At 40.0% G+C, this 25,279-nt stretch overlaps 1 protein-coding gene across 2 annotated transcripts; it reads left to right on the top strand.

The window, feature by feature from the left end:
• Positions 1-2,821: 2,821 nt before the first annotated feature.
• On the top strand, positions 2,822-24,710 carry RRP1B (ribosomal RNA processing 1B). Of its 2 annotated transcripts, XM_010580245.1 has the most exons (16): positions 2,822-2,846; positions 5,410-5,492; positions 6,476-6,533; positions 7,253-7,338; positions 8,356-8,417; positions 10,601-10,730; positions 12,190-12,254; positions 12,797-12,960; positions 13,546-13,640; positions 14,341-14,438; positions 14,946-14,965; positions 15,389-15,514; positions 16,327-17,069; positions 19,983-20,129; positions 20,885-20,951; positions 22,065-24,710. In XM_010580245.1, the coding sequence occupies exons 2-16, from the start codon at positions 5,463-5,465 to the stop codon at positions 22,253-22,255; spliced, it is 2,082 nt and encodes a 693-aa protein (XP_010578547.1). In that variant the 5' UTR covers positions 2,822-2,846; positions 5,410-5,462; the 3' UTR covers positions 22,256-24,710. The 2 variants fall into 2 exon arrangements, with proteins under 2 accessions (XP_010578547.1, XP_010578548.1); XM_010580246.1 differs by lacking the exons at positions 2,822-2,846; positions 5,410-5,492; positions 6,476-6,533; positions 8,356-8,417.
• The last annotated feature ends 569 nt before the right edge of the window (positions 24,711-25,279 follow it).

Below are 25,279 nucleotides of genomic sequence, written 5' to 3'. Positions count from 1 at the left end.
GCGGCGCGGGCGAAGCGGCGGCCCCGTCAGGCTGGCAGCGGCTGGGGAAGCACGTGTGGAGGAGAGCCGGGACCGGCCTCCTGTTCCTCGGCCTCGTCTGTCACCGCGGGGCCGCCGCCTGTGGGGTCTTCTGGGGTTTCTTTTTTGTTGTGGGGTTTGTTGTTTCTTTTTTTTTTTTTTTTTTTTTTTTACGCCTGTATTTCATCACGGAAAGTATTTGCCTTGGTGACCCCGCAAGCACCGAGCACGCTGCCAGCAGCCCTTGGAGGAGCGGAGGGCCTTTCGGATCCTCGCCCATAAAGTTTCCCCGCAGTGGCTGCGGTCAGGCTGGGGCACAGCACCGGTTCAGGGGGCTGGAGGACGACCTGCTTGGTCCAGGGAGGGTCTTGCTGGCAGCATTAACGGTGCTGCATTCGGAGCAGTATAGTTTATACACTCTCATTCCCAGGAACAGGACGTAAGTGCACGGAGCTGATCCAGACTGAACCCAGCCCAGTATAGGGAGCGTATACTTTTATCTTCTGCTGTGCCACCTGGTGAGGTGGTGTTTCTGTGACTGATATTCAGGAGCATTGGAAATTGAGGAAAGCTTAGGAGTGTTTCAGCATTTGTATAATTGCAGTCAACTCTCTGTTACCGGTTTAGATTATCTGGGTTACCTGTTACCTCCACATTCATGGCATCAAAAGCTTTTTTCCAACAAGGCTTATTGTCCTCCTTGGAGCTGTGTACCGCTGCCTTAAAACAGCAGTATCCTGTGCATGGGCACTTCAGTGGTGTACCTAGAGACAGCTTGTGTCTAGCCATGCTAGTCTGAAGCTGTCTGCACCTGAAGGTGCCTCCTGTGCACCCCTCTCCTCATGGACTCAAGTTACAGGAGGTTTACTAGGTCAGTCATAGCATTGTATGAATGCATGGATCCAGTTCAGTAAACATTCCTGTTGGACTGATAGGGAGCATGGTGCACAGATGCCCAAGAGATTCTCTGATGTTTCTGGACCGCTTTTTGCAGCGTGTTGTGTTGCAAGCTGGACACAACACGTGAGGGAAACTGGCCATGAGCATTTGCAGAGCACTGTGTCTGACCTAGTAAACCTTCCCACAGCATTTGGGAAACTGGTGTGGAGGTTTATGCATACGCACTCCTTCGGCTTTGAGGAAGCCAGCCTACATGTGGCACCCCAAGAGCTAAACTGAAACTGAAATGCTGGTTGAACCTGAGTTAATTCCTTGAAAAGACACTGGGGAATAAATGTTGTTTCTTCCCTTTACCCTCTTCCTTTTCCAAATAGTATTTGACCCATTAGCCACATTTGACAGAGGGAAGAACACGTAAGAACAGCCTTACAGAGTCAGGCTAGAGAGCCAAATAGTGCATTATCCTATTTCTGACAGTTACCATAGATCTAGGGGTTGCCTGGGGACTAGTAAGAGCAAGTGAGTATACACTGTATTCCTCCTAAGTACTTTTTGAGCCTCCAGCTATTTTTAATTCTGGAGACTTCCTGAGATGAACATGGCTTCTCTCTGTTCACTAGTGCTCTGTGCATCTCATTGCAAAGTGGAGATTCCTTTAAGTTTGTGGAAGTAACCTTCCAGATAGACAGGAGTGCCCTAACTGAGGGAATAGGTTGCAGGTTAAGCTAACGCCTTAAGATATTAGGAAACCACCGCAGGGAAATTGTCAGTTGGGATGTGAACCTTTTGCATGTTAAAGTCAGCCCACCATGAAATGCAAATGAGTAGGAAGCAAGGGTGATTCATTTCCAGAGCTCTTAGATTTACTTACTGTTACGTACTATTCAAGCTAGTAATATTTAAACAACGATTAACTTCTTTGGACTTGAAGAGAAAGCATTATGTTCAGGAAAGAGATTTTTTTTAAAGTTATTTATTAATTAGCAATCTTATATTCATCTAGTGTTCTGAGAGATGAGGCTCACATGTTAGATAACCCAGCTAGATACCCTAATTTGAACAGCTGAGAACTTGCTAACTTTTGGAAGAGGTGGTGGAGTTCACCGGATGTTCCGCCCAGTCACATGTTTCATAGGTAGACAGGACTGCTCAGTATGGTCTGTGCTAAGGCTGAATTACGGGTCATGCTGGGGAAACTTCTTCAAAGAGCTAGAGCTCTTAATTTTCAACAAGAAGTTAAAGTCTACAGAAGGCATAGAACTACTGAAGTCATGTGTTGTCGTGGTTTAAGCCCAGCCAGCAACAAAGCACCACGAGACCACTTGCTCACTCCTCCACCCCGGTGGGATGGGGAGGAGAAATATAAAGAAAAGCTGATGGGTCAAGACAAGGATGGGGAGGGATCACTCACGAATTATGGTCATGGGCAAAACAGACTGGTGGGGGGGGGACACACACGGGGGACCAAAATCAATTGAATTTGTAACCAATCAAATCAAAACAGGATAATGAAGTAAAACCAAATCTTAAAACCCTTTCCCCCACCACTCCCTCTTTCCTGGGCTTAACTTCACTCCCGATTTTCTCTACCTCCTCCCCTCCAGCGGCACAGGGAGACGGGGAATGGGGGTTGGGGTCAGTTAATCCCACGTTGTCTCTGCCGCTCCTTCCTCCTCAGGGCAGGACTCTTCACACTCTTCCCCTGCTCCAGTGTGGGTTCCCACCTGTGGGAGGCAGTCCTTCACAAACTTCTCCAATGTGGGTCCTTCCCACAGGCTGCGGTTCTTCACGAACTACTCCAGGGTGGGTCCCTGCCATGGGCTGCAGTCCTTCAGGCACAGACTGCTCCAGCACGGGCTTCCCATGGAGTCACGGCCATCTTCGGGGGCACCCACCTGCTTTGGTGTGGGGTCCTCCATAGGCTGCAGGTGGGCATCTGCTCCACTCTTAACCTCCACGGGCTGCAGGGGCATCACCTCCTCCAGTGTACCTCCTCCTCCTTCTTCACTGACCTTGGTGTCTGCAGAGGGGTTTCTCTCACATTCCAATCTCCTCCCCCACTGCAGGTTCCCCTTCTTAAATCTGTTCTCCCAGAGGTGCTACTGCCATCACTGATGGGCTCAGCCTGGGCCAGCACTGGGTCTGACTTGGAGCTGGGGAAGCTTCTAGCAGCTTCTCACAGGCGCCACCCCCACAGCCCCTCCCCCACTACCAAAACCTTGCCACACCAACCCAAAACAGTGTGCAAATAGATGAGCTTGGATGAGCACATTATTCTGTGGAAATGGTGTGGTTTTTTTCTTGTTTGCTACATTGAAAGAGAAGAAGAGTGTGCTGTACTGGGCTGAGAACAGGATATCTTTATAGAGACATTGGTGAATGAATTGTTGAAAGAATGGTAAATAAAAGTAACTTTTAGTAAAAGAGGAATGATGGCTGGGTGGTTTCCTATCTGACAGAGCTGCACTTACTTGGGCCCAGATCTATAAAGGATTTATGTAATTTCCACTGAAATGTGCATGTGCGGATCTGGTCCTTGGACGTGATCTAGAATAAGAAAAATTGCAACAATTTTAATGATAGCAATGTCAAAACAGCATAACGCCCAAACAGAAATGCTAACAAGGCTTGCATTAAAGTAGCATGTCTTCGGTGAGTGGTTGTAACATTACTAATCCAAGTTCCCACATTGTAGGTAGGGACAGAGTTACAATTCAAGCCCTAAAACCAAAAACTCTCTCAAGGTAGCTTTAAGGTAAAGGCGGCCTTCAGTTTTGTGCACTGTGGTTGCTAATACTATAGGTTCAGGTTTTAAAATAACCTTGCCTGAATGATTATTGTTATTTGTCAGTTGTGGATGATGACAGCAGGGCACATAAAGTTGAAAAATGGAAAACACAATCCTGAAACTACTTTTTGAGTGACCAGGATAAAAAGCTTGCTCTCAAACCTTTTGATCAGGGTCCTTTGTCAAATGGACAAAGGACTGCCTAGGACACTTTAAAAAGCCCTCTATGTATGAAAACCAACCCCATGGAAGTCTGTGTTCCCTAGAGGGGGAAGAACTCCTGAGCCATCTTTATAGGCAGCAGCTGACATCCCCTGGACATAAGCCTGATATCTGATGCCTCTGCAGAGTTAATGCTGTGTGTGAGGTTAAGGCTGCTTCTTACTGCTACGTGTGTAGCATATAATTCTGTTAAGAAATGTTAATTTTAATATTTCAATGAATATTAAATCAGTGAATCAAATTGTTTCATATTTAATCTTAACATTACAGCCAAATCTAAGTTAAATTTATAATTAATGCTTACTATTACTAGACATATTGCTTCCTACGTAGCATTTTGCGTATTTCCTTTGCTCAGCTCTACTTCCTTTCTTTTTAACCAAGCATGACTGTAAACAATTTAACTAACGTATTTACAATTTTTTGTCTGAGTGGAGAATGATGCAGTAGTGATAACTGCTTTCAAGTTACTTGGTCCAAGGAGGTGGTACTCAATTTAGATCTAACACTGGGTCTCAGGGTTTTTGATTGGCAGACCCCTGAAAATTTTGCAAAAGTGACAGTGATCTTTTTGGAGCAAATTTGACCTTACTGGAGACAATTACCTTTCTAACATGATTTTTCTTGAAATTACTTGGTAGTACTTAATAAGCCATAGTTTGAAAATAGCTGTAGTAGGTTATTGTAGCTACCTTGTAACAGTATACTGTTAGAATTTTACTTCCCAGAAATGTATTTGAAGTCATGAATAATCCAGTTTTTAAACCGTTCTTGAGCAACTATTACTGACAGTAAAATTTTATTTTCCATGTAGTACTTTCCTTCTGTAATGTGTGATTTTGACTAGAATGTGAATTTTTATACTGTTAATAGTGAAAATATGCTTTGCTGTTAAAATTCAGGTAATGCTGTATCTCAAGACTAACTGTAATGAAAGTGTCTTTATTATAGTTACTCAGGCTCTTTCATTATACATTTTAATATAGAAGTAAATGTGTTGACTGCTATAAGTTTATTCTATCAAAACAAGCCCCTAGTAAGAAACAAAACTATTGGTAAAGTGAGACTTTATTTAAAACAAACAAACAAACCAAAAAGCTGTGTCAGTTTTGTTTGATGATTTGCACATGACCTCTTGCAAAATTAGATATGATGCCCTCATTAAAAATATCTTTCAGACTTGGTGCTAAAAATATGCCAGAGAGATTTATCAGAATTATCTTAGTATTCATCTGATCTCATCTGTGATTTCTTTGATATCTTTGTTACTTTGGTACAAGGTAGAAGCTTACAGTCATGGAATCACTGAACTGAGCCAAGCTGCCTTCCAGTTAGTGTGCTTATAGTAGGAATCAACGTTTACCCAAGAGAATATAACAAAAACAAAGAAGAAAGCAGGGAACAGAGGGAACTGCATGAAAATATTTTGGTGGAAATGTGGGGGTTTTTTTGTTTTCATTCAGACTTCTTCTGTACTGTAGGTGGCTTCAGCCAGGAAGAACTGCTAAAAATATGGAAGGGCCTGTTCTATTGTATGTGGATGCAGGATAAACCTCTGCTACAGGTAGAGTAACTGGTTTTATATTTGCTTGAGTGGGTCTCTTCTAAAATATGCTATAGGGATATACTAATTTAGAATAGTGAAAATTACCGTAGTGACTTTTTGCTCACCTTTTTTTTTTTTTCTTCTCCTGCTGCCCATATGTGGCATGTGCGGGAGAGGTGGCTATAACTCAGTGATCCTCACCATATGAACAGAAGCCTAAATGGCATCATGTTTGGAGTCACCCTCTGAATGGCAGGTGTAGCTGTTTACCTTCCAAAACCAGCACTGAAATATATACTGTTATGAAGTGCATTGATTTGGTGGAACTAAGGTAGTAACAGTGGAACTACTGTAGTAATAGTAGTAACAGGTTGCCCTTAACTGCAACTACAACGTATGTGCAACCTTTAATTAGCCTAGTTTGAAAGTTTCACACTTCCCTTTCTTTTGTTAGTTTGGTCACACTTCCTCTACTATCAACTTTGTCTCTACTATGGACTTTTGTCAACTACTACCAGTTTGTCTCCCTACTTTCAAAAGATACCAGTTTTGGAGTACCAGATCTTAGTAGCCTCACTTAATCAGTTTTCAAATCACTCGTCCGTTTGCATGAACAAGGTTTATCTCACACACAGCACAGAGAGCTCTGCCTACAATTAAGCTATATGAAAACAGTACCCCTAAAGTTTTACATCATTTATTAATTCAAATGCATGGGATTTTTTCTCCTCCTTATTTAATTTTGTCTGCTGTCAAAAAGATGATTTGTGCAGAGATCTGGTGAAATGAACAGGGCTTGATACCCTTGAATCTTCTCTTACAACTAACCTAATCCCAGTGGAAGGCTAACTGCAGTACTAAAGCAGCTATTAAGAGAATATTTTTCATTTTGAGGGATGTTTCATGATATTCATACTTCTTGCTGTTTTCTGGTTGTGTGTTAGAGCGAGGAGACCAAGCTCTGAACCTATGCTATACTAACTATATTTATTTACTTTTAGGAGGAACTTGCAGACAATATCTCACAGCTTATCCATGTGATTCAGAATACAGAGGCTCGTAAGTACTATTTCATTATTTGATGCTTTGTAAGGTACTTTCATCTTTGGTGATTTTGAGGCCACTGTCATGGTGTCAGAATACAGACAGCCAGATAGGGGTGCTGCTTTGTTGGTTTTTTTCTTTGCTTTTTGTCCAAATGGTGTGTGTGATTGCATTAAGGAAAGCATGAGATGCAGTTTGTTTCTGGTTGTTGCAGGGGGAGAGTTGTATCTCCAGTGTGATAAAGATGAGACTTTGCAGGGTGGGTAGCAAAGCAAACTTGTCCCCTTACTTTGCCATTCTGCATAGACTTGTTCCCTGTATTTCCTACACAAAAAAAACTTTGTTTCATGAGCTGTTAAGCACCTAGTATTCAAAATGCACTTGAAATAGAATGCTGTGTCAATGACAAAACTTGCATGGATAGAAATGAGTGCAGAATGGATATTTTGTTATAACTTGTGTGTATATACCACAAAATAGATACAAAGCTGTCCCTGTAATTACACTTGTATTTAAAAGTAGCTGTGTGCCTTTTCTTGTGTTCTGAAGTTTAATTGACTTGTCCTTGTACCTGTCCCAAGCATGTCTTCCCATAGCTCTATTCCTGTTACTAGGCAAATCCCTAGGGAAATGCATCCCTTTCTCAAGTTGAAGTGATTTCCTGAGATTCTTTTAGGTTAGCAAAATAAACCGTTGTGCCAGAAGTGCAGATATTTTTTCTTACTCTCTTACAGGACACCTGTTCATTCAGACATTTTGGCAAACTATGAACCGTGAATGGAATGGGATAGACAATCTGCGTCTTGATAAGTACTATATGGTAATACTAACTCTTTTGTAGATCTTTTCTGCAAGAAAAGATGTGGTGGTTGTGTGCTGCAAGGCAGCTTTGCACATGCGTTTATGTATATGGTAAGAGAAGACATTGCAAGAGATATTTGTTTTAAAGGCTTTCACTCACACTACATATCTAAAAGCCATTACAGTTTATGTCATGCTGCAAGCGCTTTCTTGTTTGCCTTCCTTTATAACATAGTGATGTTTCTCATTGATTTCTTTATGGAATATAAATACTGTCTCAGAGGACGCTGCTTCAACATCAGTTATTTAGATCAGACTGTTTAAAAACTTTTTTATGACTCTCTATAAAGCAGTTGTCACTAGAACCCCAACTTTCCACCACTAAAGTATCCACTGTAGTACATTCAGCCATCAGAATTCTTTCTATAGGAAACGCTATATTAAAGCAAATAGTAAAATCAGTGGGAGAAGAATCTTAAAAGACCTATCTTTGTAAAGAGAAAAATGACATTAATCTTCTTCTTTGAAAGAAATTAATTGCAGGCACATTCACTGCTGTTTTTTGTTTCTTAATGTTAGCAGAAACCAGGTATTTCAGCAAGTAAAGTTTTTTGAGGCAGTTTAATGTAGCTGTTTTACATGTGGCAGTCTCTTAGTGCAAGTTTCAAGTAAATTAAATTATTATTGTTATCATCTGTCCTGTATTGTTGTCTTCAGTTTAAGCTGTGGGGTTTTTTTAGATTTGGCAATACTTAATGAGGAAATCAGGGTGATAGAGCAAGAGAAAGCTGTACAGTAGAAGTGGTCATGGATTTTTCTGGGCTTAGGATATGAAAATAGTTTATTGTCTTTTGAGCTTCACAGCATCCTTCCGTTGCTTGACATGATAGACAAGCCTGTCAAAATGTTGATATGAGGACGCTGTCCACCTGGTGCTATGAAGAGATTTACTAAGAAGTCTATTCATATTACAGTCACAGTAACTCCTTTATCTGTTTTCATGAACAACATTTATAAAAAATTTTGTACTTTGCAGCTAATGCGTATGATTTTGAGGCAATCCTTTGAAGTGCTGAAAAGAAATGAATGGGATGAAAGGTAAGCAGATTTCTGAATGTAGTTGCATCATAAAGAAGTTGCCCAATTTACCTTCATCGAATATATTTTCATTTAATAGATTCTTTTTCTCCATAGATGGCACTGTCTTGAAGTCATAACACTAAGGCTTATTTGTTCTCCAGATCACTTACGTAGTTAGAAACGAAGTTCGGTGTTACACTTCATTGAGTTAAATACACACTGCAGTCGATAACTCTCATGTTCACCTAAGCCATTTAGTGCATGTTTCACAGAAAGAGATTTGAGAAAGTAATTCATGTATGCTTATGCAAAACCTGAACGCAGGAGCTTATCGTGTGGTATATCAAGCAGTTGTGAAATATGAGGGCTCCAAATTTTTCATGGAGTTTGCTAGATCTGACTGATTCAGCCAGGAGAGCTATCACGTGTGGAGAGATTAGACAGGGAACCTGCATCCCAGAAAATACAGAAAAGGAATTTTTTTTTGGTTGTGTTGTTTTTCTGATTGGCTGTGACTTTTTTTAATTTTTATTTTACTGTGTTTCATCATGGTGACTTGTCTTTTGATAAGACAGAACTCCTTAATTGTAACCTGGCTTCCTGTTTGTTGTATACATCAGTGGTTTTGTTTGTACTTCTTCCATATTCTATCAAGTGGCAAGTAATTGCAGTCATCTTGCTCTGTCTAGAGCTCTTGTGCCACTTCTAAGCTTGCTCTGTGTTTAAACTGATGAAGAGCTTTAAGTCTTTTAATTAAAAGTGCTTGATAACCTAGTGTTAAGGTTATCCTTTCTCCCTCTGAAATGTGGAATGCATACGGGCATGTTTTTGTGGAAATAGAAGCAAAGCTAAAGTACACCCCATCCCCTCTGTTCTACCTTAATTTTGCATTGGGTACATAAATGCCTGCAGGTTGAAGAGATGAAAATGCTCCTTGACAGGAATGGTAAGTGTGGGAGGAGGTTTGATAAAGCCAAAGCCCTTCGTGCCCACACACATTCCCATGGCAGAGACATGGTCACCCAAACTGATCTCTGACAAGGTTTCTTATGGTGTTGGCCTGCCTTTTTCCAGCTTCACTGGAAGGATGTCCTGGAGGCCCTTCAGCACCAGAGGAGGCAGTGTGGGAAGAGAAGATCATGGTCCCTTTCTTTGCAGACTGAGGGAGTCCAAGAGCTGCCTTTCCCTCCTAGGTGGAGCCTAGAAGCTGCCTAGCATGCCTTCCGTTTCTCTTTTCTTCTAAAATGCTTTTGAAGAAAGGAGTATTAAAGTAAAACTGAAATAATCTTTATGGTTTTGGAATGCTTTAAATTCTTTTTGGAACTGGAAACTTGTTCTGGGCAAAATCACAGGAGGTACCACAGAACGCCAGAGGGGAAAGGGTAGAATATACAAAGCTTCACTTTCCTGAAAGATAGCAAGGATAGGCCTCCAGCGGGAAAAAAGCAAAAAAAGTCCCAAGTGCTGCTTAGATGCAGCAATGACAGCATGTCTTTTTGAACCATTTCACTCCAGCAGTATTTGTTAGTACTCCAGAAGTCAGTAACTGAACAGAGCCACAGTCCAACTTGTACACAGCTCAGTCACTTCTGGCTTGAGCTATTGGGGTGGTGATTTTTTTATGCCTAGCTTAGCCCTTGATCTGTTCTTCAGTGTAGTTGTTTTGCTCTAAGGGACAGTGGGTAACATGCTTTAATGAAGGCAAAGTCTGCATAGTTGAAATGAATTTGAGAAGGATCAGTATTAAATTTAATCCTTGGGTGTGAACCAGAGTGAAAATCATCTCATAAAATGGAAGGGTACGAGGTGTTGCCCATCAAGGATGGATGAATGTGACAGCTGTGTCTTCAGAATGCCCTGCTCAAATGGCAGAATCCCTCCTCCTACCCATCAATGATATGGCATAATAAACTTCAGTCCAAACTAAGATGTGAATTTTAAAACAGTGATTGTGTTGAGTGGGTTGTCTGATGCTACAAAATCATCTAGACTGTAAGGAGTTCGGATTATGGATGGGTTTTTTTAGAAGTTTGCTTTTAAGATGTGAAAATTGGTCACTGGATTTATTTTTTATGAGTCTTGGATAGCCGTCTTAAAGAACTGGTAAAACTGAATGACTAGAGTTTGTTTTCAAAGCAAACAGAACATAAGCAATTGAATATGAATATCTTATTCTTTTTTTTCCCTTTTTTTTTTTCCAGTCTAATTGAACTGCTCCTCCAGCTACTAATGAAAGAAGTTATGGACCCAGACAGCAATGCTCCCACTGGAATAAAGTTACATTTCATTGATATCTATCTGAATGAATTGGCTAAAGTTGGTGCAAAGGAGGTTAGAAAATACATTGTAATCTTCTTCCCCATTAATGTTAACTGCGGCATGCAGCATTTTAAAAGAAATATAATTTTAGATTATGTATGTTTTAACAGTTTTAAATGTAACACAGCAACATTGAATAAGCATGAAGAAAGTGACTTATTACAATTTATGCTTTTACTTTTATTCATGTCTTAGTGTAGACTGTGAGAATACAGTACTTTCTCTCAAGTTCCTGAGTACTGGTATACTGCTCCAAATTGAGGTTGGAAATAACGATAGAAAAGTTAGACCATTCTCATTTGTTTGTTTCAACAGAAAGTACTTAACATCTTTTCCCTTGTGTGAACATGTTTGCCAGTCTTTGCTTTTGCAAAAACTGACATAAAGCCTGCTCTTGGCTGATTGTGTCAACACCTAAATAGAGGCAGAAAGTGAACTTTCAGAGTTGTCTAATATTTGCTTATTGTCAGCTTCAAACCTTATTGGCTGTGCATTAAGCAATTTACCCTCTACATCCAGTTGTTCATTTTGCTGATGACATCTGTCTGTCTTTGCTGTATATTGCTGTTTCAGTTGACCCTAATTGTGGTTGGTGTTAGAGTGATGCAGAGTTTAGCAGCAACTGAAAGCCTGTTACTGCAGCTGTTGCTTCTTCCAGAGTATTTCTCCTGTTACTCCACTAGGGCGAGCTGCCTGCTGCCCCACACTTCATTCCAGGCTTCTGCTCATTTACCTCCTCTTGTTTCTGGGATCTGACACATCTCCTTGCAATGGGCAAAGCTGTTAGCAAATTTCCATTTGTATTCTTTGCAGTCACTATTAAAAGTAATCCAGCCTGCAGCTTTTGTAGTTCTGGACTGGGGGGAGTGTGAGAGACAAGATGTCTGCAGAAGAGAAGTACCTGCACTTGGAGCCCAAATAATTTCTGCAGCTCCACAGTCACAAAACCCTCATCCCATGGCTAAGCCACTCAGAAGAAGCATGGGGAATTAGTCCCTAGACTATTTGAAATCGCAGCTGATGCTTGTAAATTGAATTTGGGGAAGGATTTTTATGTTTAGTACTGCTGACAGTGGTTTTTGTCTAAGTGGTCCAGTTAAGAGAAACCCAGATCTTACTTATGTCTGCTACAGACATTCTTTGTGAAAGAGCACAAAATTTTTTAAGTTTTCTCTGCCTCATGTTTCCATATCTAAAATAAGAAGCTTTGCTGTATTTCTGAACTCAGGAGATTAAAGTCTGCAAAGCAGTCAACATTTTTATAATGATTCCAGGGAATATCTGGAAGTTAGTGGTAGCAGTGGTAACAAAAAGTCACTGGATACTCCTGTCAGTTGGAATTAGACACTATGCTGAAAGACTTTGACTTAACTTCTTAAAGAAGATTCCCCCTACACCAAATATTCAAGGAATTTGAGGGTATGCATACAATATTTACTGTACTCATTATTTTTTCTTTATAATTGTACAGCTCACAGCAGACCAGAATCTCAAGTTCATTGAACCTTTCTGCAAAATTGCTGCCAAGTCAAAGGAGTAAGTTTAATGAAAGGATAAATATTTTTTTAAGAATTCAGAAATTCTGCATATACTACTCCACATGGTAATAAATGGATTGAAGAAGAGTCATAATATAACTTCAGAATGTGGAGAAAGAAGGGTGTTTTACTAACGATGTGCACAGTAATTTGTGTTTATCAAAGCTATAGATAATCTTCATGGATTTATAAGAACTATATCAACTTCTGTTCGTTGATTTTGTCTGGTTATTTTTTTTTTAAACGTGCATAGAACAGCTGAGCTGGTTAGATTCTTTGTTGTGGTGTAATATAGAGCAACATATAAACACAGTGAAATTTAAGAGGGGAACATTGGCAGGACACTATTTGGTTTAAAGAAGTGTTTGTTTAGGAAGTAACCAGTTCTTTTCGTCATCTGGAGAGCTAGATGCTCTTCCACTTTCTTCGTTCTTATCCATTTTCCCTGTATCCCCCAAATTTCCTTTTTTTTTAATGTGAGAGGGGAGGGTGTGTATGCTTCTGCCTTTCGACTCTCATCCCTGCTCTCTTGTAACACAGTCGATGTATGCTGCATGCCGTTGCCACTGGTATCTTTGAGATCATTGTGGATCAGTCACCCTATGCCATTGAGGACCTAATGAAAGAACTGCGTAGCAACAGTGATGAGGAGGAGGTGTCTGAAGAAGACAAACAGGAAAATGAAGAGGTGCTTAAAACCAAAGGTGAGGAGGAAGTTCTAAATGGCCTTGGTAACACTTGCTAAGATTTAAAAATCTGTTTCTTAAAAATACATTTCTGCTGTGAACCAGTCAAACATACATTCAAGGTGTTGTAAGGATAATTGTGTTTTCCAGTCTTCTTTTCAGATGTGCTTAAACAAAGTGACTCCAAAAGAACATGTCACAAAAATCAGTGGTCTCTATAACCAGGCAATATCAGCTTTCTGCAGCAGCGCTAGATGATAACCCAGTCTGGCTTTTCGCTCTTGGATGTCCATAATATTTTTTAAGAAGATGAGGTTTTGGCATTCTGTGGGAGTTTTAAATTAAAAAAAGAAGAAAAAAAAAAAAAGCTGAGCAGGAAGGTTTTCAATCCAGATATACTCTGGTACAGAGGCAGTTTTTTAAAATTTGCTCAGATAATGCCACAGTTGTGTATTGCATAATGGTGACATGAAGTAGTTAAATCAGTCCAGGCTCACAAGATCGCACGAAGAAAAATGCACCTGATCTTCTGTCTATCAGAGTAGGGTGTGCTATTGGTTTTTACAAACTAAACGTTAATATTCAGTCTTTTTTTTATAATAGCAGATGGAAGTTTGTCAAGAAAATCAGTGCAGAGCTCTGAAAAAACAGAGGATGTTTATGAAAATGTGGATGACGGTATCGGGACTGTTCTTCAGGTTTGTGGCTTGCTTCCTCTGTTATTGATACTCTCCCTCTTGTTTTCTTTTTTCCCATCCCTTTCAAGAGGTGCAGAAGTAAAGGCTGTTAATTGGATAAACATGTTACAAAATTTTAATCTCCTTCTGCTTTAATGTAAGGTGGTATTTATGTAACGTGTACTCTGTGAGTGGTTTAGAAGAAAATAATTCTGTGTCTAATTTGTGAATTCTTCTTTCCTCTCTCCCATATCTTTTTTCTGCTCCTCCCTTCCTGTTTCAAGAGTTGCAAAAATGTGCAGTAAAAGCCAAGTCACTGTGGGTGGTGAAGCAATCAGCTTAAGTTTCATTGACAATAAGAGCAAAAGTAATGGATGATGGGATACATAGGAGAGAGGGTAACATGTTGCAGTTTGGGTTTTTTTAGACCCACTTCCAGACCCACTTCTTACTTCTCTTGAGTAAGAATTAAGGTTAGGAATGTTTGAGAAAGTGGTACTGAGTTCAACTGATCTATTAATGAAGCAACCATCTGTGAAAGTCAGTATACCTGTGTGAAGGGGATTTAAATTTCAACAGAGGAAAAATACTTTGTGTTTGAAGGAAGTGACTGTTTAAAGGATGTATGTGCTATTTGAAGTGTTGATAACATGAGTTGCATTGGGTTATCTTGCATAAATAAGCTAACTAAGAAAGGCTGTATCATACTTTCCTCCAACAGTTTGATTATAAGGCTGTTGCTGACAAACTCTTTGAATTGGCGAGCAAGAAAAATACACCTTCCCTTAACAGAAAGCGTCTATACAAGCTGGTCAAAAAGTGAGTTCTGTTGAAATACACCTTGCATATGCACCTTGTGCTAAATAACTTTTACTTTGCTTTCTCTCCACCCTCACTTGTCCTGGTGACAATGTCACGAAAGCAGGCTTGTCTCACAGCCCTGAATAACATGAACAAGGTGCCTGAAGCCTGTGCTACTGTTCCTCATTGGTACTAGACAACTGCAGCTAGCTGAGGTCTGTCTACACTGGGTGGATTTGTACTGCAGGATGTGACATTAGATTGTGTGTGATGCAAATTACAGATATGGGAGAAGTGTTAAATTGGTCTTCTCTCAATATTTTCAGTGATTTGGTTTGAGGTTTTGGATCTGAGGCAGATCTCCTCTGGAATGAGCTCTTTGTAACTTCCTGTGTAAAATATGTTGTTCCTATTTTGACAAAACCATAGTAAGTACAGTGACGCTACGGTGCTAGTGTAATTATTGGTACTAAACCAGTAATACTGTTTTGTTTTTTCCTTCTCTCCCTCCCTCCCCACCTCCAGGTTCCAGGACTTAGCAGAAGGTAAGGACTGAGCAGCATACAGAGACAGTAGTTTCTTTCCATTAAAGGGTGTATTATGTTCTTGTACAATGTATATTGCAAATCTTTTTTTCCTTTTTTTTTTAATGTGTATTTCAAGAATACTGTTTTGGGGGTTTGGTTTTGGTTTTTTTTTTTTAAATCTCATTAAGACATATTACACGTTTTTAGTGAGTTGGCCAAATCCCCTTCACAATTTGAGCAACCCTGTACTTTGTCCATAAATGAAAGATGATTATTTTTACTTAAACAAATAGGAATCACTCATATGAATTTCTTTGCGGTTGAGTGGGGAACAAGGAGTTGGTTTTCTTTCTGTGGGAGTTATGCTGTATATGAACAGATTAACTGTTCATAGAAATAGAACTACTAGTTTTCAGATACCTTATCCTTCCTCCTCAACAGGAATCTTCCCCCAAGATTTTCCCGAAGATGTTTCTACAGATGAAGACGATGATGAATTCAGCAGGGGAAGGCGAAAGAAAAAAGCTGTCAAGCCTTGGGAGAAAAACAACTTGGAAAAAATAAAAGGTAAGGCAAGATTAACCTTTGGAAGAGAGACAATCTGCAGTCACTTGTGTAATTTGGCAAAGTATCAGATATAAGCTGTTCTGAAGAAGGCAAACCTGTCGTTCAGGATGTGTGTGATTTGTATCATGTTGTGATGAAGGTTAAATGCGAAATTAAGGGCTCTTTGAAAGTGGTGGGAATTTTGTTACCAATTATGAGGCAAGCATCACCTCAAAAATTTCAATCAAAAGTAGAACTGGAAGCAGTTGTTTGCATTGCTCCATCAAGCAGTTCCATTTACTGTAGGAAAACAGAAACATGTCAGTCTTCTTAAAATAGGATGACTGTTGGAATACAGGAATTTGGGGGTGTTTCTGGAAAGGTGAAGACACGTGCAAGTATCTCTAGCATCACGGCTTGTATTGACATGGCACATGCCCAATCATACCAAAAATACCTCACCAAACTACTGAACCCATGAGTTGCCCTTCTGATGGGCTTAACAGGTGGGTAATAACAACTTTTTCTAGCCATATTGTTATACCAAATAGGGTTACCACAGGGAATGGCTTAGATGTTAGCTGTGACAAAGCAAGATCAGCAAAATATTAATTAGGGCAGGCGTCAGAGGAATGCAATGTCCTGGCCAGCTGTAATAGTAAAACTGTTGTGCTGGCTGATAGCAGGAAAAGGGTATGCATATTTTAAAAGAAAAGGGCGGGGGGGGGAAAAGAAAAAAGAAAAAAAAAGAATAGAATTCCAAATTCAGTTGTTGTAAGTACCATTGCGTTTCACATCTGTGATATATGGCATTCTTTTTGGGGTGGATTTAGAGGATGAACAAGAGATGTCAAGTGCGAAGGAGGAATCAGTGCCCCAGAAGAAGAGGAAAAAAAGGAAGAAGAGGGACAGCCCAAGTGCTGATTCTGGAACAGCTGATGGAAATTGTGAGGAGGGAATAGCTGAAACATCTGGGTTTAATGTTTTTAGCCTGGGAAAGGTACCAGAAAATAACAAGGAAAGGAAGAAAAAGAAATTGCTAGTAAATGAGGCAAATGAGACCACAAATGTAGCAACTGACACCAGAGAAAATCACAGTATCTCTGCACAGAACAGTCCGACTGATGCAGAACAGAGTAAAAAGAGTCAGTTGAAGAAAATGAATCCAAAAGTGCAAAATGTTCCTGTAAAACCAGCATGTCAGAATGGACCAGCTAATGCCAGTGAGGCAGAGGATGTCAGCCCATCTGTCACACTGTTAACTCCTAAGGTTGTGAAAAAGAAACAGAAAGGAGGGGCTGTCTTAATGAATGGGGATACCAGTTTGCAGCAAACTGACATGAAATCCAACAAGGAGGGCTTGCTGGGGACCCTGTCAGGAGATGCAGACTCTGAATCTGCACCATCCAGAAAGGTCAAATTGAAGACAAAGGCAAAGCTAGTTGGTTTGGAAGGGATGAAAGTCCCCAGCCAGAAAGCAGCAACCTTGAAAAAGAAGAGAAAAGTAAAAGAGATGCTAAACTCTGTCGAAGCCAATGGAGTTCTGGAGACTGCATGCAAGAAAAGCAGGAAGGGGGTACGTATATCTCATTCTTTTCTCTGCCTTCTTCGTGAACTGCCAGGCTTGTTTTCAAATTTGGCTTTAGCTTTCTGAGTGTGGGGCTTCATGGGCAGGGCACGTTATGATGTAATCATGCATTGTCACTAAAAAGAACTCAATTCCGCAGAAGTCCACACCCACTGCCACGGTCTTATACCCTCCTGTGTCCTGTGCAACGGCACTAAAGCCTGTGCCAGCTACTCAGCTGGAAGAACTCACCTAGCTGAAACTTGGGTTGTTAGGGTATGAGGTTGTCTTTTTTTTTTTTTCTTTTTTTGGTCCTTGGGTTAATTATTCTTTTGCATTAGGTCTCTGGTTGAGTATGTTCACAAAGGCCATATTTTGGCAAAAGGATGAGAATGGAAAGATGGAATATCTCTCTTTCAGCAGCAGCAGCACACACTTAGATTACTATAAGCTTCTTGTGAAATTGCCCACAGAAATTCCAGTAGTGGCTTCTTTTGCTAGCTCACTTCTCCATCTTAAACAAATTGTTAGTGCTGTATGGGAAAAGTATTTGGGGAAAGAGCAAACAGAGAATATGACGCTGTGACCTTCAATGTCATCAATGGCTGTATGATCACATTTATGAATGGTCCAGTTTCTTATAAAGACAATACTGGGTTTTTTTGCTAGGAAGGTCTATTGTAGCCTTCAAAAATGTATGTCTTGCAGTTTGGGAACAAGCTAGGTTTTTTCTCCACTCTACCTCCCACCCCCATTTTCTTCTTGGCAATATGTAGAATAGGGCTGATTTTCCTCAGCGATTTCAGAGTCAAGAAGCATTTTGCACTGTATATTTTTGGTAGTGTGGCTAAGAGAGTGAGTGCAGGGGTTCTTCCCTCTCCTGCCACTGAAATTCTTTTAACTGCTCGTTTCCTGTGTCTATATTCACCCTAACACATTTAGGGGTTCGATTATATTCTTGGACGTCTTGCTGACAATCTCACTTTAGTGGAAAGAAAATTCATAAAGCATAAATGAGATTCAGAATACAAAACAACTCCATCTTCCTCTGACTAAAAAGTGCATGTTAGTAGCTCACCTCTGACTTAAGTTTAAAACTATATGATTAGTTAAATAGTGCAGCCTCATATATGAACTTGATATAACCACTCAGTCCTTCAAGGGACAAAAAATGTATTTTGAAACATTGCTTAAATAGTATTAAAATAGCTTTGACATTTTATATTTTTTGATGATAAAATACTGAGAGGGAAGAACCAAAACATTGCTCTCTCCCCAGCACGCAAGCTGCGTTTTTCTCACTGCAGGGTTTCCAAAGTAGGACCTGTTGGCTTTGTCTCCTGTTGCCTAAATATTCCGTGTTGCATACCTCATCTTTCTTTCTCTATAATAGTTTCTAAGAAAATGTGATTATGCCACCCCCATCCCCGTTTGTAAAACTTTGCTGCAACTGACAAACAGGTTCAAAGACCCACATAGATTCAAGATAAAGTTCCTTCTTCGTGGAAATTGGCACAAATTAGCGTGGTCACTGAGGGAAAGGCAACAGCATGACCCCAGCACTTGTCTGTTGGCTGGCTGGCCAGTCAGTGCACAGGCTAGCAGGCCACTCTTCCCATGTGTAATTAGAACTACAGCATTTGCTGTTTCTTGCCCAGTCCAGGTAGCTGTGTATATGTGTGTGTTGAGTGGGAGCTGGGGGACGGAGACAAGGAGAGAAATTTGGGAGTTGAGTCAGGAGGAGAATGAGAGTATTGGTATAAGAAAGAAGAGGGCAGGGTAAAGCTAAAATGCACAAATGTGGAGGAAATTAGGCTTTTCTAAATTTGTTTTCATTGCTTGCAAAATAACATGTTGTTTTATTTCCTGGTTTTACTTACGTAATACTGGTCTTGTGCCCAGAAATCATGAGGGGCATGTTTTGATTCTTAATTTCAAAGACAACACGCCCCTTCAAAGAATTAGCTTCAAATATCGAGAGGAAGGAGGAGGAGGAGAAGGGGAAAAAAACAGACAAGTTCAACATTATTTCACAGTTGTCTCCAGAATTCAGAAAGCTAAAAGACTTATGCTTTTTCACTTTATTTAAAACAGAAGTGATTTTCAAATCAAAAGAGGCCATATCCCCTGAGCATTTTCCACAGCATGGCTGCAAACTGCTTTCAGAATTTCACATCTGTAGGTTGATGTGAAGCATAGCTGAACTTCCCTTCGCAGTAGTCTACAGATACCTGGAGCCCATAGATGACAGATTAGAAAGCTCTGGAGTGGTGCACTACATTAGTGGCACTGCCAGTACAGGTCCTAAGAATTGCCTTGCGCTGGAGAGGATTGCTTTAAATGGCAATCCTCAGTATGAATTTGAGGCAGCAAACTAGTAGCAATACACAATAGCTGGATTTCTGAGAGTATAGACAGACTTCATACTCCACTTTTTTTTTCTCCAAAGTCTCTATCTTAGCCTAAAGCTGGGTTTTTTCATTAGTTGGATATCTTATGTATCCAGAGGTACCACAGAAGAGATTTTGCTTAAGGGCAAGCTAAAAAAAATCAGCACTTGTGTGCAGAAGAGCTGGGTCAATTGTAAGGCAGCCTCATGCACGTGAAGAACATGTTTGTTTGCACTCTGATGGGCCAGGCAAATGTATTACAAGTTCTTTCTTCTTTGCTTTGCAAAGACCTTCCTGTTTCTGTGCAGAGCTTGCCTTAAACTTCTGTTTTCAGTCATGCTAACAGCAAAATTAACTCCTGAGAGTTAACCATGATGATTAGCTTATGTGAGTACCAACTAGTTCTCTGTCAGCTGTGGCAATGTTTACAGAAGCCACGTGTGGTAAGCTCTGAGCACTGATCGCTGTACTAGGTACAGTTAACCACAGTACTTTTATACTGAGACCATTTTTTTCTTTCCCTCCTTTATAGGAAAGCAGTGCTGCTCTATCATCATTAAAGAAAAAGAAAGCAAAACCAGGAACTGATTTTGTAAAATTTGAAAAATCAACTTTACCAAAGCCAGTATTCTTCAGGAAAGCCAGAAGCACCATCTCTTCCACCAGGGCATCCATGCAGGTAATCTGATCTTGCAGATGGCAGCTGAGTCTGGACACAGGTCTCCTTCCAAGCTTCCTATCCCAGCAAAGGGTTTGACCTCACTCATGCTGTCTCTTCCAGTCTGCATTAGTCTCCTAGCATGGGCAGATAAAACTGGAAATGCCGTTGCATTTCCGTGTAGACAGAGTCACACATGGCTCCAGAGTTTCAGCAAATGAGTTGCAGGCATCTTTAAAATCTCTTCTTCCTTCCCCCCTGCTTTCAAAAATACCTTCTTGTTGAAAGGACATCATTCTGAACATGCTCATTTTGCAAGAAAGCAAAAGCATAAACTGACTTTCAGTCTTGCTAAAGGACTTTGAGCCTCCATTTCTTCCCATTTGTGGAGGCTGGCAACAGTACAAGGCTTCAAAAGACTGCTCTCTTTTCTAAACCTTTTTAACATACAATATCTTTTCAAGCCCTCTTTGCACTTCCAGGCCTGAGTGCAGTGGGACCAGTGTATTTAATACACAAATATCTTCTTGTTTGTTGTTAAATTACGTAATGACATTAAGGAGAGTATGTGATTTCTCTACAAATGGAATGTTTGCTTTTGGCTAGAAAAACAGTGCTGTCTTAGCAGGGGTCACTGCTAGAGGACTGGGGGAGTTCTAAATCAAATGAAGGGAAGTAAGCTGCTTTGCATCAGTTTTGATGGGATGCAGGTAAAAGAACTCATAGCATTGCCTCAGAAATCTTATTTTATTTCATGTCTTTATTTTGCTTTATAGCTGAACAAGCTGCAGTCATCCAGCTCCAAAAAAGTCACGTTTGGCTTGAATAAAAACATGACTGCTGGTGAGTCTAATACATCTGTGTGTCTCCACACTCTCTCTTGTAGCCAAGGAAGGGGGAAGCTGTACTCACTCATACACACCTATACTCTTCACCTCTCTAGAACAGGAGGATTCTGATCCATTTTTGTCTCAATATTTGTATATAGTTTATAAACCATCTTCAACTTCCTGTCCAGAGGAGATGGTAAGTTTAGGACATTTGGCCCAACAGCTAGACTTGCAAGATGCCAGGGTGCTGCATTACTGACTTGCAGATGGAGCCTTACAGATAGAAAACAGTGCAGCAGAGTGACAAACTCCCCTTCCTGAGCCACCTGTTCTGCCAGGCACCTCTTAGGGAAACACATGCACTTCACAGTCTTCATTGCTCACTTCTGTTTCCCAGGACAAAGGTGCTGATATGCTGATGAGTTCAGGCTGTATAATAGCAAAGTTTCATTTTTTTTCTTGGCTGCCACTGATTTATTATTGGTAATGAGTAGATAAATGTCAGTTCCCTTCTGGATCTCACATGTAAGCAGACAGTGTCTTCCCTGTTAAATAAATGTCTTGCTACATAGCATAAAACTTTATTCCATGTATTCATTTAGCATTTTTTTTTTTTACTCTCTGAGGTGTGCTACATGCCAAGTTCAAATGGAGAATAGTGGGTTTTGATATATGTGTTTATGTTAATGTAATACAGCTGCACAAAGAGAACAAAAATACTTACCTGCTGGCAGAAAGGATAACCAAGAGTCTCTAGAACAGTGCTGTTCAACAGTCAGAATAGAGCCACTTCTTACCCATCACCAGCTTTTAAACAAAAGCGTGGTGGTGTTCAGGATAGCCAGAACACTTGTTTCTGAGTCTCTGGTGGTCTGTGAAACCATGGGGAATGGTTCACAGCCTCTCTGGATTGCAACAGACCCCATTCTCCAAGGGTCTCTTCTAAGAGATGTGCTTCACCACCATCTCTCCATTTTTTCTCAGTGTCTTATGGTTCTGATCTTTAGTGATGGTCTTAAGGATCTAAGGCAGACTTCCAGGGTTGGACAATCCCACAATTGATTGACATGCCCAGTTATTCCATGGGGTGGTATTTCTTTTAACTTGTTTGCTTGCTTTTCAACAGAATTTAAAAAGACTGACAAAAGTATATTAGTGAGCCCAGAAGGACCCTCCCGTGTGGCTTTCAATCCTGAACAGAAACCCCGTCATGGGGTGCTGAAGTCACCCACAGGTACCCCAGCAGGAGAGCCTCAAATGAAGAAACCATTTACTGTATCAGCTAAGAAGAGACCAGCTACTATGGACTTCTTTTAAACCAACAGATGTGGCCTACTTTTGTACAGGACATTTTGCTAACCTAGAATGTTCTCTGGAGGTATTTTGAACTTCCTTATTTTTTTAAGTTAATACAAATTGTATATACAAAATTCTGATTGTGACCTGGGACATCAATATTTTGACACCACTTCAGCTGTATCTTGAAATACTTGTTTTGTCTATTTACAGAAAAGAAACAAAATCCAATCTCTGCTCAGGTTTGGTCTACAAAACTAGGGTCTTTGCCCATGTCATTCCTGAGAGACTCGTTCATTTAGTTAAGGAATATTCAGGGTTTGATTGTTCTGGTGATTTTTTTGAGCCAGTTTAAGAAAACTTGCACTTCATGCTATTAAACTGTCTTTCACTGGACAGGGCTTAAAATGGAAAAAGACAATGTAGATCTTAAACCTAGTAGTTGTTCATGCATTTTAAAATTTTACGCCATCCTTTTTCTTGTGTCACCTTTGGCATCCTGTTAATTCTTCTTCTGGAAATAATGATTACCTCATGTCTCTGTTTAATAACAGCTGCACTTGGATAGCTTCACAGATAGTAAGCAAGCTTTCCCTGGGATAATAAATGCCTAGCTGCTCAAGTGGTCACTGTTGCAAGTAAACCTTCACAGCTGGTTGCCTGCTGAGTTGGGAACAGTCACCACATTATTTTCAGTAACACAAGTGCCAAAGCTGGCTTATGCTTCTCATATTGTAAGCTGGCTTCTTCTCTTTACTGTAACTGAAATAATGCACTCGCACAGGAGAAATCTTTGATATTTCCAGGTCTTCTCCCTGACCCCCACTGCTGTCTTTCCTGAAGGTCTGACAAGACTCCTAGTTTTTTTCTTTAGCAGCTGGTGTCACCACATTTTTACCAGAACTTGGATCTCATTTAGTGAATGAACCTCTGATTGTCCTAAAGGGAGCTAGATTGGTGTAACGCATCTTTGGTTAGGACACACATCTCTCTGTAAAAGCTTTGGTGCCTCTCAATACAGGGTAAAACTTGACAGCCCAGACACCTTGGTTTTGATTTTGACGTAGAACCAGAAGAATTCTTCTTGCAGCATTTCCTTGCGTTAAGTTTTTATTTGGATATTTTATTACTACTGTGCATGTTTTGTTTTTTCTTTGCTTCTTTGGTAAAGAATGAGGTGTACTTCTGTGAGAAACCGTTGATGTATTCTGAGGGGTAACTATGAGGAAGGGGAGAGCAAATTAAAATAAAAAACTTTTTTTATACGGTTAGAAGTTTTGCTTATGCAAATGAGGCAAAGTCTTTGCAGCAGATCTCTGCGTTAGAGCTCAGCTTCAAAGCACAACCTGGTGCAAAAGCGAAGCTATTCATGAAGTTTCCCACCAGTTACTTCTGTGATCCTATAAGAGAGAGGGTAAGCCTGCTTCATTACCTTGGCTTGTGTTAACTAGTAAACATTTGGCCACTTCAGCCAGCAGAGTTAAATTTTATGACATGATATATTTGCATACTTCAATACTACTTTTTACCAGTCTTGATGCCAACTGTCCTCTGCCAGATCACTCCCTGTAAGCAACTGGATTGAAACTGCTCTTTCATAGCTCATCTAGAATTTCTTCAATATGCTTGTGTATTTGTAGATTGCTGGTTGGTCTCAGTTCCTCAATTCTAATCTGTGCCAGTTCTTCCACTAAGTTTGTGACAGTCCATGGTTTGTGGTACTGCCAGAAAGTCGTTTTGCTCTTGTCTTTTCTCATTTAATTTGGTTTTGGTGTAGTTTATTGGTTTGACTGATCGGTAAAGAAATCTGGAGAATACATCTGATAAAATTAATAATACTTGCTGTTTGAACAATTGTTGTTCATTTATTTTTTAAAAAAAATCTCATTGTATATTAGCATAATGCATTTTTTTACAAGATGATGGTAAGTAGGATTTAACAAAGACTATTGAATATGTTGTACTGTTTATCTTGTACTGTGGGTGAGAAGTCTTTTGTGGAATATGCATAAAAGCATTTGTATGTGCATGGTTGTTAATGCATTAGGTTGAAGATGCCATATTCCTCTAAGGATATAGATGCAAACAATCAGTAGGTGGATCTGGTATGCACAGAAAAATCCAGGATCAGGACACATTGGGGTTTGCTTTTGTTTGGTTTTGCTTTTAATACATACAACCTTTATGGAAATGTACTTAAATGGTTCTCTGGATCTTTTTCTATTGGTTGTGGGTCCATTGAACCTGTTGCTTACCAAATATTTTGTTGCCCACAGTGCTAAATGGAGAGGGCAGAAATGGCAGTCAGTTTTTTATCTAAAATGTTAGTGATGTGATTGCTTGTTGGGATTCATGCATAATCCATCTGTGCAATGAAACTGGTGGAATGTTTTGTAAGTATATGTTTGTGGTGTGTATTGTCTTCAGTGGTGTCTGGAATTTCATTCAGGACAACTTCACAAACAAAAACCAAGCACTGTCAATGCAGTTTAATTGACATTGCTGGGTTAAATTGAATACGTTACCCAAAATATTTGGATAGTGAAAATTCTGATAAATATTGAAGAAAAAAAAAAAAGGAGAAGTAAATGTAATGTCTGGGATATCCACTGCACAGACACGATAGTACTGTAAGGACAGATGTATCTATAGGAAGAGAGAAAAGAAAAATTGATCTGACCTGTTTGATGTCGCTTCATAGGATTTTTCATAGTGTTATTCCAACTCTGCAGCTGCCCATCATGCTCTGAGTCAAAGTAAGTTAATATGGCATACCTTTTAAAGGACGGTATTTTGTAATGATTGTCTCTACGTTTTTGTTATGAATCAGATCAACTTTGTACTTCTCAAGCTCTAATAGTTTATAATTCTTTATAGCTTCAAGAGAACTCAAAAGCACAAAACGAATTCAGCAAGGCAAGAAGTTGAAATTACACTGAAATTACTGGGTACGCAAGATCTTTTATAGTCTGTCAAAGCTATGTGACTTGGAAAGCATCAAATGCCCTTTTTGTCATTTATTTCCTGTGCTTGGACTTAATTACA

The sequence above is a fragment of the Haliaeetus leucocephalus genome, unplaced genomic scaffold, assembly GCF_000737465.1.
Source record: "Haliaeetus leucocephalus isolate CR32 unplaced genomic scaffold, Haliaeetus_leucocephalus-4.0 Scaffold702, whole genome shotgun sequence".
Taxonomy (NCBI): Eukaryota; Metazoa; Chordata; class Aves; order Accipitriformes; family Accipitridae; genus Haliaeetus; species Haliaeetus leucocephalus.
This window is presented reverse-complemented; position numbering and strand designations above follow the sequence as displayed.